This window comes from Cannabis sativa, chromosome 9 (assembly GCF_029168945.1).
Source record: "Cannabis sativa cultivar Pink pepper isolate KNU-18-1 chromosome 9, ASM2916894v1, whole genome shotgun sequence".
Taxonomy (NCBI): Eukaryota; Viridiplantae; Streptophyta; class Magnoliopsida; order Rosales; family Cannabaceae; genus Cannabis; species Cannabis sativa.
The window spans coordinates 56709644-56722515 of record NC_083609.1 but is presented as its reverse complement, the minus strand read 5'-3'; the positions used below and the strand labels follow the sequence as shown (position 1 = coordinate 56722515).

The following is a 12872-nucleotide window of genomic DNA, read 5'->3' as shown; positions in this document are numbered from 1 at the left end:
AACGTGTAGATTCTCAAAAAAATACTCACCTAAATTACACAATTTTATAGAAATTATGTAACTCATTCACAAATTTATCAAATTCAAAAAAAAAAAAAAAAAAAAAGACTTGTGTGTGTTCTGTTGTGAAACAACAATCCTCGATCAAAGAACAAATATAAGAAACTAATAAAGTTATCAAAAAAATCAATGACTAGAGAAATCAATAGTTGAAACAGATTAAGAAAAATAACATCTGAATAGTGTAGATTAATCTATGAAATAATGAGTTTTATAATCAATACTATTGAAGCAAATTAAAAACTTTATTGATGAACTTTGATAACCAATACAGAGATAATTCAAGAACTCGAGCTTCCTTGACTAGTGTAATTAGTTTACAGATCAATCTCACATGAGGGATGCCATGTCAAGAATTGGTAATCTCTTTAACATCCTCCACCGTCAATCTGTTTCTTGCTCAAAGTCTCTTTTCTCTCAATTCTCTCTATTACAAATAATTGAAAGTCTTAACTTCAAATTGTAAAGTGTTGGGCTATTTATAAGAGGTTGGTTAGGACACAGACTAACAGAGTTAGTTAGTTTAGTTGCTGATATGGTAAAGTTTATATTTGATAGTGCCTTAATTGTAACATGTTCTATCTCACATCATTCATGTATTAGTGATTTGGGGAATACATAATACTTAACAAAAATATTACTATCAATCTCTTATTACAACTTTCGTGTTTGAAAATATATATTAGAATATTTTTTTATAGCAATATTTGTAAGAGTTACAACATTATTTTTGTAAATTTATAAATTTTTTTGAATAGTTTAAGGTATCAAAAATAGGTTTGAAGATTTTTAAACACGCATAATAGGCTAGAATATCAAAATTCTGTTTTCGGTCCTGTAAACTGTTCAGATTTTTTTAAAACTTTATAAAAATGATATTATATCCATAACAAATACTGCAATAAATTTTCTTTTTTTAAAAAAATATTTCAACATATAATTTAGAGCATGAAAGCTGATTGTAATTAACACCTCAGTACTTAAAAATTAATTAAAAACATATACACAAGATCAAGTCAACGCTTGTAAAAAAGTCAACTGTTTTCTATTTGTCTTTTCATTCTTTAGTTTCTTGCTTGTAGTGCTATTAGTATATTGATCACAATTATTCACAAGTATACAAGTATTTCTAATTTCTTTGCTTGTAACAACTTGAACTAGATATATAATAATTATTATTTGATTAGTTTATTAATTTATGTACACTTGCAAATAATCAAGTGATCTTTAATTAATCATTTTGTCCAAATTCTGAAACTTTACTCGTTTTTGTTTTTTAAAAGATCATATATAGCCAAGTCATTATATATTTAACACGGGGGTGTCTTGTTACATAATAGAAGATAAGACTTTTATTTAATTTCTTAATGATCATTTGAAAATTTTGGATGGCTTAACGTGTCTAAATACATTCAATCTGAATATAAAATTCAGACAAGAAAATGGAGAACCGATCCCATCACTATATATAAAGAGGCTTACACAAATTTATTTCCATAACAAAATGTATAGTATTATTACTTTGTTAATCATTTCCTTATTGGTATTGCTCCCTCATCATTTGGAGGCCATATCTTCATGTAACGAATCATGTCGTACCCTAAACGATTGTGAAGGTCAACTCATTTGTATCAAAGGAAAGTGCGACGATGACCCTGACATCGGAACCAAAATATGTGATGGTGGTGGAGGCAGTGGTGGGGGATCATGCAAATCTTCAGGCACTCTTATTTGCAAGGGAAAAAGTTTCCTGAAATTCAAGTGCTCTCCACCAATCACATCCTCCACCCCAGCGAAATTGACTAACAACGATTTCAGTGAGGGTGGTGATGGCGGGGCACCATCTCAGTGTGATGAGAGATTTCATTCCAACACTGAGAGAGTGGTTGCTCTCTCAACTGGTTGGTACAACGATGGTTCGAGGTGTGGAAAGATTATTAAGATTACGGCTAAGAATGGGAGAAGTACAACCGCTAAGGTGGTTGACCAGTGTGATTCCCAAAACGGTTGTGATGCTGAACATGCAGGTCAACCACCTTGTAAAAATGATATTGTTGATGGTTCCAATGCTGTGTGGAGTGCTCTTGGGCTCGACACCGATTTGGGTGTTGTCGATGTTACTTGGTCTATGGCGAGCAATGATGATGTGTATGCACTAAAACATTACACGTAATAACATAAAAAAAACACATAATAATATTTGGTGCGCATAATTATACATGTTGTAATAAGCTCTTAATATGAGTGATCAAGAGTATTGATCTATGGTTTATGTCCTTTATAAAAAAAACACAAAATTTATATACGTGATGAGCTTGGCTTATCTATACATGGATTTATGTTAGTCTCTATAATATGTTTCATAAATTGATAAAGAAAAATAAGTAAATTACCCACCGGGCTAAATAAACTAACCATTATCAACCTTTATTTTTTAAGAGGCTTTTTTATTACACTTTAAAACAGTTTTTTTTTTTTTTTTTTTTTTTTTTTTTTTACATTTTTATAGAATTCTATATAAAAATCTTTATTACAACTAAAGCTGCAACCTAAATCGTATAATAACCCACATAGAAATTACTGGAGAAACCATTTTAGAAACTCAAACTGTAAATTTAAAAAAAAAATTAAAAAAACAGTATATTAGGTAATTCTTTTTTTTCGAAAAGAAATACGAAAGCCTTTTGATTACAATTTTAGGTCATTTGAGGAATAACTTCTAAGAACTTTAAGAGAGAGAAGGAGAAAAAAAAGAGATAAGTGATGAGAAGAATGATAATGATTTTTATAAATAAATAAGAAAATAACGTTAAATATGAAGATAAAAGAAAATAATAATACATACTAAAAAATAACTCTACATACAATTATTTTTAATTTAATACATCTGCTAAAACATTAACCATGTTAATAATAGTAAAAGATTATTATGTTCATAAAAAATATTAATTTGAAAATTTAACAATATCAAAGATAGAGGTAAAATAATACTAACTTTACTATATAGGAGCAAAATAATATTGTAGTAAATGTGAGGGGACAATAATTATTCTTACAAGATAGCGATATTTCCTAAAATTTATTTTCTTAAGTTATATGGAAGCCGCTATTTAATTATACCAATAACGGTATGACACTAAAGAAAATATTATGGAGCAATGGTACCCTTTAACAATTCTCTTTCACAATAGAGTGTGTGTAACAGAGCATTACTAGAGGTGTGCATAAATCGATCCAATCCAATGAGAATTGACCGATCCAATTACAACTGACCGACAAATATTGGATATCCAATTGTGATCGGATCGGATTGGATGTTATTTTTAAATATCTAATTGAATCGGATCGGATGGTGGATGAGGTGTTTAAAAATCCAATACATCTAACATCTAATCGAACTAATTAGTATTTTTATTTAATTTGGATGAGTAATTATATTTTATATTGTTATTATGAAAATTAACATTAAAGTTTTACTCTTTTTTTTTTTGGATTGGATGGATCCAGTTTAATCCAATATATATTAGATCTAAAATATTGGATGGATCTGATCCGATCCAAAAAATACTAGGTCTAAAATATTGGATAAATCTAAATTAAACAAATAAATATATATGAAATACATCCAATGAATAGAACCGACCCAATCCAACATCCAATAGATATTAATCGATTGGATGACGGAAATTAATTGGATCAGATCGGATGGTAAAATCTAACATCCAATATATAATTAGATCGGATCTAGATAGACCTAAAAATATTGGATGTGATCCAATAAATACTCCTGAGCATTACTATTAAGTAAGAGTATGTCCAACACTTTCTATAAGTACAACTTGGTAATTATTTAGCTATATTATCTAAAATTAATTTTTAAGTTATACTCATACACCAAAAATAGAATGCCAATAATAATTTTCAAGAATTATCGTGTGTAAGGAGAAGCAGCAGAAGCAGCGGTCAAAGCGAAAGAGAGTTGAGTAGTACACTAGACACTAGACACTAGTGTACTACTTTCTCTGTCAGACTCAGATCCACTTTCCTTTCTCTTTTGCTTTTCCCTTCCCTCCTTCCATTTCCAGATCAATAAAAAAAAATAAAAAAAAATTGAGTAATTAATATTAATTAATTATAATTATAAATTACAAATACAAATTTAAATAAAAAAAATGGATATAATAACATTCGGCGTCATAATTGGCATAATTGTGCTCTTTCTGGGGATTGTTTGTTTCATCACCATTGAAGGCACTTGCAGACGCTCTTGATTCACTCTCTAATCCAAACACTCCCTTCCCTTTCCTCTTCCAATGCCTTTTTCTAATTATACAAAAATGCTTACTCTGCTCTTTCTCCTTTTCGCTTTCCCTGGTTTGGATCTGAGTCACGCTTCTCAGGTCTCTCCCTCTATTGATGTTCACCGATGTAGTCACGGACACGACCACCACCACCACCACGGTCACCATCACAACCATCACCACCAGAGTTCACTCGAATCGAATCTTCTTCCCGAGGAATTGGCTGAGGAGGAGGATATGAAGCTCTACGGGTTTGGTTCTCATGCTCACGATCATGACCATGACCATCACCACGAACATTTCGGAGTTTTACAGCTTACCGGTCCTGGTAATTCCTTCAATTTCATTATACTCGTTTAATTAGTTTTGGTTGTTGAGCTACTCTGATTGATAATTGTTTGTAATTAATGCACTACCGTGGTTTTTTTGTTTTTGTTTTCGGGACATTACTTTGTTGAGTAAGAGTGGTCCATTTTTGGATTGGGAAGTTTTGGCTCTCAACCTGGGGAATCAATGGAGATTTAATTCGTTTGTTGACTTTTAGATAAGATTAAGTTCACATTTTTTTTTTTTTGAGTGTTGGGAGGTTTAAACAATAGTTGTATATTTTTCTTTGAATTTGAAATGAATCATTATATACTTGAGCTTGAAGTGGTGGTGAATATGAAAGTGAATTTAATTCCATAGAGTTGTGATTAGTAAAGTTTAGCAATTATCTTAGTAGCTGGATGTTTACTTTGCTGACTCAAGTGATATTTTCATTCAATGAACAACCAGTGATGGAGCTAGAATTTGAGGTGAGGTAGGGCTATTTATAAATTTAAATTTTGAGTAGTGCTTTTATATGTTTGCAACCTATTTTGAAGTGTAAAATTTTCACATAAACCAACCTTTGAGGTGGGGCTTTAACCCCACCCTATGGCCTTGCTGGCTCCATCCCTGTGAACAAATCTAAGTCACTCAATTGAGCAAGATTAAGGTGCAGAGTGATATAGATCTTCGGTGATAGAAATGGCTTAATGATATGCTGGCCTGCAAGGTTATTATACTCAAACGGAACAATATAGTCCATTTGCTGATATAATTATGTATTTCAAACATATATGCTTTAAAGTTTAAAGTAACCATTCTAACTCTGTCTTTGGTAAATAAGCAAATTTATTTAGTCTTTCTGAAATTTTCACTCGATTTCACATCTATTATTATTGTCATCATGATTATTCTGCTTATTGTTGGCCTTTATTGTATGTAGTCTTATATCTATTCTTCAGCAATTGATAGTCATTTCATTTTATAGGTCTTTGGCTACATGCGTTGGGATGCTCTTTTTTGGTGAGCATGGCTTCCCTTATTTGCTTAATTATCTTGCCAGTAGTGTTTGGTAAGTGATTTAATTGTTAAATTGGAAAAGTTACTTTTTCATTTCTACTTTGGTAATCTGAAACTAAATCTCCCGTGTTATTGCAGTTCAAGGGAAACCATCCAAGACAGTTGTTGATTCATTGGCTTTATTTGGGGTTAGATTCTCAAGGCCTACTTATTTCTTTGTTAATCTAGTAGCTCCTTTTGCTGCTAATATTTTACTTATATCTATTTTTTTGTTAAAATCTGTTAATTAGTCATGAAATGCATACGCTTAGGTTTAGCAGTTGCTAGCTTATCAGTTGTCACCCTACTGATTTTGAGTCATATTGCATGAATTGAACTCTATCTTTCTCTTTTGGGAAAGCTGCAGACATTGGGTTTATCTAAAAGTTCAAAGCTCAAATGCTGTTTGCTGTATCTGTTCTAGAATATATTTTGGTACATGTGTATAAGACATGATCAAAATCATCAGCAACACAGAAATATGTAAAAACTATGATTTATGTCTGGGACTTGGGGCGAGAGGGTGGGGATATTCCACTGCTCATTGTGCACCATAGGCTTTAATTCTGGCTGTCTTGACATTTCTAGTATGCTGAACTCTCATATTTATTGCACATGTGCTCAATATATATGTGATATTTTATACATGCTGAGAGAATGGATATGAGATTAGCCAGCACAAAGAAACAATTTAAATTTATAGAGTGATTATGAATGCCTTGGCTTGAGTTCTGAATTTTTTCTTATTGAATTTGTACTATGAATGTGCATTACACGGCGCTGATAAAGGCTTAAATGTTAAGTCTATCTATCTTATTGAAGGAGGAAAAGATGAAAACAAAAATAACATAAAAAAAAAAAACTGAAGGGAAAAACTCTACCTGACTGTTAATCTGCCTTGTTACTGGCTTACAGGATACCTAAAAGCAAGCCTAGCTGTTAATTTGCTATTTGAAATGATGTACTGATATGAGTGCCCTCCATTTCAGGCTGGGGCTATGCTAGGGGATGCTTTTCTTCATCAACTACCACATGCCTTCGGTAATGTACTGATTGATGCCACTTTTTTACCACACCAATGATTTACTTGTTTTTCTCATTAACAAACGTGTTTATGTGACAGAACTTAAATCTGTGAATTACTCATCCACTTAGATTTTTGGTTTATGCTTTAGAGATTTTATGGGAGAATCAGTATTTAAGGTGTTTATTGGGCAGTACAATCTGTGATAGTTTATATGTCTGAGCAGTACAATCAGTAATTCCTTGTGAAACATTTTGTGCTTCAAAAAGATTGTAGGGTTCAACAGACACTCCAGAATTAAATTCAATCTTGTTAAGTGGGTTTAGTAGATCATACATCTACGGAACTTGAGATCTATATTTTGAAGCATGTGTGAGGTTTTTTTTTTCACTACTTTTGGCAACTCAATATTTATAGATTCATACATAGAAAGCTTAATGTTTTGAGTGTTGGAATAAGTTAATCATGTCATTACATATCTTGTAAATAAGTTATATCCAAGATAACCATACTTCTCTATTGGTTATGCCTTCCACATATTTTTGCATGGTTCAAATTATTCTTATGTGTTGTCATTTTTTCTATTGGTTTTAAAAGCTAATTCCATTTTAATAACCACACTTTTTTTTTTCATACATGGCTACAGATTAATATTTATGTGTTGCAGGGGGTGGACACTCGCACTCTAATGATCACCATGAAGGTCACGACCATGATGATCATTCTGGACACTCACATGCACATTCACTAGCAGATCTTTCTGTGGGGCTGTCCATCCTGGGTTGGTATTCATATACTTTGCACTTCAAGTTTATTTTGTACATATTTGATTTTCTCTTTGCATTTGGAGATCTGCATAATCAGATGCACATGTTAAAGCACTACCATGATTCTGGGTCTCTAGTTTGAATAAAGATTCTGACATACTAATTAGGTTTTGCTACTTGTTTTTCATTTGATAATAAATGAAAACTCCAAACTCAAGAAGACAATAAAACAGTAGCCAAACAGTAGGAAATTGATACTGATTGTAGTAGAAAATCTAATTACAAGCTATTGGAGCCCTTAGGCCCTTTTGATGCAAAGAGTGAACACACAATACATTGCATAGTCCTCCAATTCTCCTTAGTATCCTATATATACTATTGTGTTCCCTCCCAAACACTACGTATAAAGACCCATATACCCTTTTATTTAATCTCTTGTATCCTATTCTACTAACTTGGGGTTTATCAGCATTTCTGTGCTTTGACCGGTTGATATAACCAAGCAACCTAGCCAAAGGAAATTCACTTTTGGATATTTTAGATTGTACCTACGCAACGTGTTATAAATTCTATCTGATAGATTTACTCTTTGCTGATTAGTTGGGTAAGCTTGTAAAGAAAGTTAAGGGCTTTGGTGTGTATACAATAACTTTATTGTTTCCTCTCTGCTGACATCTACCAGTCACCCACTGAGTAAATTCATAAATGCCCTCTGCTGTTTTATTAAATGATAACTTCTCCATGCCATTCTTTTTTCATTATGTTGCCTGCACTTCTTCTCATTGTGTTGATTTTCTTTTTTTTGCTTTTTACCAAGTATTTATTTATTTGGACACAGTGCATTAATTCTTTTCTTTTGAATTGGTTATACCAGCTGGAATTGTACTTTTTCTTCTAGTAGAGAAGTTAGTGAGGTATGTTGAAGATAATTCTGGAGGAGCTAATACATGGGGTCACACTCACCACCACCATCACAAGAAAAGTAAGAAATTGAAGGATGATGATAAATCTGCTGATGACATCCAGTCAAAGTCATCCACTGGAAATGATAAAATAGCACTGGAAAAATCATCTGAAGTTTCAGATGAATTACTGCACGATTCATTAAAGGAAGATGCTCAAAATGGATCTCATATTAGGAAGGTGAGCTACTTGAAACTTGTATTCAAGTTAGATGATAACATCTAGATAATGGCATGCTGTCATTATCTTGCTTCTATGGTCATGCCCTGTCTTGTGTTTAGTGGACTACTTATGAAAACTTGTGAGGTGTAGACTTGAAACTGTAGGTTGGGCCAGTTTATGCCATGGACATAGTCTAGGACTCTAGGAGAAGTAACTGATGGTATAAAAAGATGAAGCTAAATTAACGTACTGCACATATGACTTTAGGTCTAATGTTTTTGATGCAAACTTTAAAGACCATATGCAAATGCTTCTTTTTCAGCACTTAGAGGCATCAAAATTTTAAAGATCTCTGAATCGATTAGTCACATATGGTTTGCTCCTGGCGTTGGAGTTCCTTTCGGATATCCCACAGAGCAATCTATTGTTTCATGGTCCCTTGAAGGGTCAAGCAGGGAACCTAGTTTAAAATAAGAAAATATAAGGGAGAACATTCTTCGTACTGCATCTTCCTCTTTTATGATCATTTTGATCATCAGACATTTGGACCCTCTAGCTTTCCTGGATTAAAAAGTTAAATGAAAAATAATTACAAAATGCTGGCCCAACATGCAGACTGTCATGCTACGCCCAGTATGTTAGGACTTGTTTTATGTTCTGAGGCTCTTGAGCTATCCTAGTGTATATATATGTTCGAGAAAAAAATTGACATATTTATCATTTTATAAGCTTATTAATTAAAATGGAATATTAGTAATAGGCTTAACATGAATGGAATAAGTGGATTTCATATCATACCTTTATTGATGTTGAGACATTGTTGCGAGCTGCAGAGGCGCACTACTGTTGATGGTGAGGATGATAAACAAGATGTAGATGCTGCTAAAGTCTCATCTGCTGATATTAAAACTCCGAAAGAAGAAGATGTTCAAGCACCAAGCAATCTTGTCTTCGGTTATCTGAATCTCTTCTCTGATGGTGTTGTATGTGTCGTTTTCAAGTATTTTTGTCTTGAAAATAATATTTTCCTTTGTTAAATTGTGTTATGCTGGTTGGTTTATGTAGTTTGGATTGGAAGATGTTTCATGTACTCAATCACATGCTTAATTGTTGTTGCAGCACAATTTTACTGATGGAGTAGCTTTAGGAAGTGCGTTCTTGCTTTATGGTTCAGTTGGTGGATGGTCTAGAACTCTCTTCTTGCTTGCTCATGAGATTCCTCAAGAGGTTGGCAACTCTCACTTTATTTATTTTTCTTTCATGTACTTGTAAATTTTAATTTGATTATATTGCTTTGGAAAACCAACTACAACATGACAAAATGATTTTTCATTCCTTTCATATTTTCTAATTGTATTCTTCTGGTCTCGTGTATACCATTTTCTTTGTATCCAAAAATGAAAGTACTGTGGTTCGGTTGGTTAATTTTTCTCGATTAAGAAATTTAATATTGAATCGGTTGTGAGTAGAGCGGGGATGAGGGAGAGAGAGTTATTCATCGTGCGTCTAATTTTGTCGAATGCAGGTTGGAGATTTTGGTATCTTAGTAAGGTCCGGTTTTAGTGTATCCAAAGCACTATTTTTCAACTTTCTTTCAGCCCTAGTTGCACTAGCAGGAACAGCACTGGTATTTTTTCCATTAACCGAGTCTTTCCCTTGATTTAAAATCCTTCTACAATCATCGAAAAGAAAACTTAAAAAAAAAGTTCATAATTTTTGGTGTGTAGGCTCTGCTGTTGGGACAAGATCCAGGACAGTCATCTTTGATCGAGGTGAAGTCTCCATTTGATAATTCTTCGGTTTCGTTTTCCACCATTCAAAGTAATTTAACATTATTTTTCTTTTCTTTCCGAATTCAATGTGCAGGGATTTACAGCCGGTGGATTCATCTACATTGCGGTGGCGGGGGTGCTTGCAGAGATGAATAGCAGTAGCAAGCCCACCCTGAAAACTATAATAGGGCATTTGACCTCATTGATACTTGGCATGGGGGTTGCTCTTTGTATTTCTCTTATAGAATGAAATGTAAATTTGTAATGAATATTTTTGTACTTTATTTTATTTTTATTTTATTAGTAGTCAGAAGTTTCTGAACGGTGCACTCTTCACTAACTTATCAACTAGTTAATACAATCTGATTGTTTTTAGTGATGAATATAATAATAAAAATATGATAGAAGAAATTTTGAAAAAGAAAATAGAAATAAAAATAAATTCGAAGATGTAGCATTGTCTCTTTTCCACCGCTGTTTATTTATTCAATTCTTTTACTTATGTGTGGAAAATTATAACTAATAATGTGAATTTAATCAATTAAATTTAAATAATCATATACAATTAGTAATGAACAAATTAACATAATAATTGGAGAAAATAGAAGAACCAGATAATAATTTAAAGTAGTAAAATAATAAAATCAAGATATATACTAGTTTAAATTCGATAGATTAATGTGATTTATGACTCTATTTCAATTTTGAAACGCTACCATATTCTACTTATTTTTTTTTTTTGAAGGAAAATGGTAACTTTATTAATAAGAAGATTCAACCATTACAATAGAAAGAAAATCAGGAGGAACATCCTCCTCACTAAAAATACGATCTGGATAGAAACAAGAGCTACGAGCAAGACAATGTGCAGCTTTGTTTACAGAACGTTTAACAAAATTAATTGAGACTAACGGTAAATCGGCTAAAAGAGAACGACAAACCGCCACCTGAAGGCCAAAAGGAGAAGGTATCTCCACCGTGCTTTGGACTGCCTGGACAACAACCAAAGAATCGGTTTCAAGCTCAACCGGTCCCCAATGTTTCCTCTTTATCCAACTCAAGGCCTCCTTAACCCCTACCAATTCAGCCATAGCCGAATCCACACACCCCACTCGTAAAATTGTGAAGCCTTCAATGAATCGACCCTGAGAATCCCGGGCCACCCCTGCCGCTCCAAATCGACCATCACTTACAAAGATTGCACCATCGACATTAACCTTAATCTTTCCCATAACTGGTTTCACCCAATGCTCTAAGTCCTCTCTTGAACCCGTAGGAACAAGTAAAGACCCCATTCTCCTTTGTTGAGCATTTCTCCATTGATTAAGGACTACTCTTGCCAATAGAATAACCTCTGCCGCTGACATTGATTTGTCCCGCCAAACCACCTCATTTCGGGCATACCAAATCGCCCAAAGAACCATGAGCAACTCTTCCTGGGCCGTGGATGAGTGTTGTAGCAGAATGTGGCTAAACCAATCCCAAAAAGACTCCCTAGGCGTATGACTCCAATTTAGAACCGAAAGATGCCAACAAGACCGTGCAAAAGAACATTGCACCAACAAATGGTAAATGGTCTCAGGCACCTGGTTACACATAGGACAAGCTTGGTCTAGAGGAATATGTTTGGTGGTAAGTTGAACCTTAGTAGCCAAACAACCAGATAAAGCACGCCACATGAGTTGGTGCACTTTGGGAGGGACATGAAGCTTCCATGCAATTTTCCATATCTTAATCTCAGAATCACTAGTATTAGTGATCTCTGAATGATGCAGCAACCGATATGCCTCCCTCACAGTATAGAACCCATAAAGATCCTTATGCCAATACCAAGTATCAATAGGAGTCTCCTGATCAATGTTAGTTCGAATGATGATCTCTTTATCTCGGTCATTGAATATATCTGAAACCACCTCTAAATCCCAAGCCCGTTCTCCTACCACCATGAGATTATTAACCGTCCACGTCTCCATACCAGTAGCTCTAGAAGTAACCCACGGTTGAGACTCATCCGCAAGCCACGGGTCAAATTGAACACTAATATTCGTACCTGGACCAACCCCCCGACGAGCTCCCTCCTTAATCAAAGCTTGCGTTTCAAAAATACTCTTCCATATGAAACTAGGATTCGGCCCAAGAGAAGCACTCAAAAAAGAACCCTGAGGATAATATCGGGCCTTATATACCCGACTAACAAGAGAATGAGCATTTGTAACTAACCTCCAAGCTTGTTTTCCCAACATGGCTAAGTTGAAATCCCTTAAGTCTCGAAAACCAAGCCCCCCATGATGCTTATGACGGCACAGCTTCTTCCAACTCACCCAACTTACCCCACGGTTCTGATTGGATCCCGAACTCCACCAATATTTGCTCATCATACCCTCTAGCTTATTACAGGTTTCCACCGGCAACAAGAAAACAGACATAGCATATGTAGGAAGAGATTGAGCCACTG

The 12872-nt window shown here is 33.9% G+C and overlaps 2 protein-coding genes across 2 annotated transcripts; both read left to right on the top strand.

The window, feature by feature from the left end:
• Nucleotides 1-1463: 1463 nt before the first annotated feature.
• LOC115722914 (kiwellin) lies at nucleotides 1464-2404 on the top strand. The gene has a single exon (XM_030652285.2). It carries the CDS (start codon nucleotides 1565-1567, stop codon nucleotides 2231-2233), a length of 669 nt encoding a protein of 222 aa, XP_030508145.2. The 5' UTR covers nucleotides 1464-1564; the 3' UTR covers nucleotides 2234-2404.
• A 768-nt stretch (nucleotides 2405-3172) lies between these two features.
• On the top strand, nucleotides 3173-10739 carry LOC115722851 (IAA-alanine resistance protein 1). Its single transcript, XM_030652185.2, has 11 exons — nucleotides 3173-4689; nucleotides 5659-5742; nucleotides 5829-5878; nucleotides 6719-6770; nucleotides 7421-7534; nucleotides 8395-8663; nucleotides 9479-9628; nucleotides 9765-9872; nucleotides 10171-10272; nucleotides 10373-10417; nucleotides 10512-10739. Exons 1-11 carry the CDS (start codon nucleotides 4374-4376, stop codon nucleotides 10665-10667), a joined length of 1446 nt encoding a protein of 481 aa, XP_030508045.2. The 5' UTR covers nucleotides 3173-4373; the 3' UTR covers nucleotides 10668-10739.
• Nucleotides 10740-12872: the final 2133 nt, after the last annotated feature.

Excerpts from the sequence above, each read along its gene's own strand:
- LOC115722851 (XM_030652185.2), top strand. The coding sequence starts at position 4,374 with ATGCCTTTTTCTAATTATACAAAAATGCTTACTCTGCTCTTTCTCCTT. Across the intron at positions 10,273-10,372 it reads CACTAGCAGGAACAGCACTG|GCTCTGCTGTTGGGACAAGA; the intron begins GTATTTTTTCCA and ends TTTGGTGTGTAG. Across the intron at positions 10,418-10,511 it reads GACAGTCATCTTTGATCGAG|GGATTTACAGCCGGTGGATT; the intron begins GTGAAGTCTCCA and ends TTCAATGTGCAG.
- LOC115722914 (XM_030652285.2), top strand. The coding sequence starts at position 1,565 with ATGTATAGTATTATTACTTTGTTAATCATTTCCTTATTGGTATTGCTC.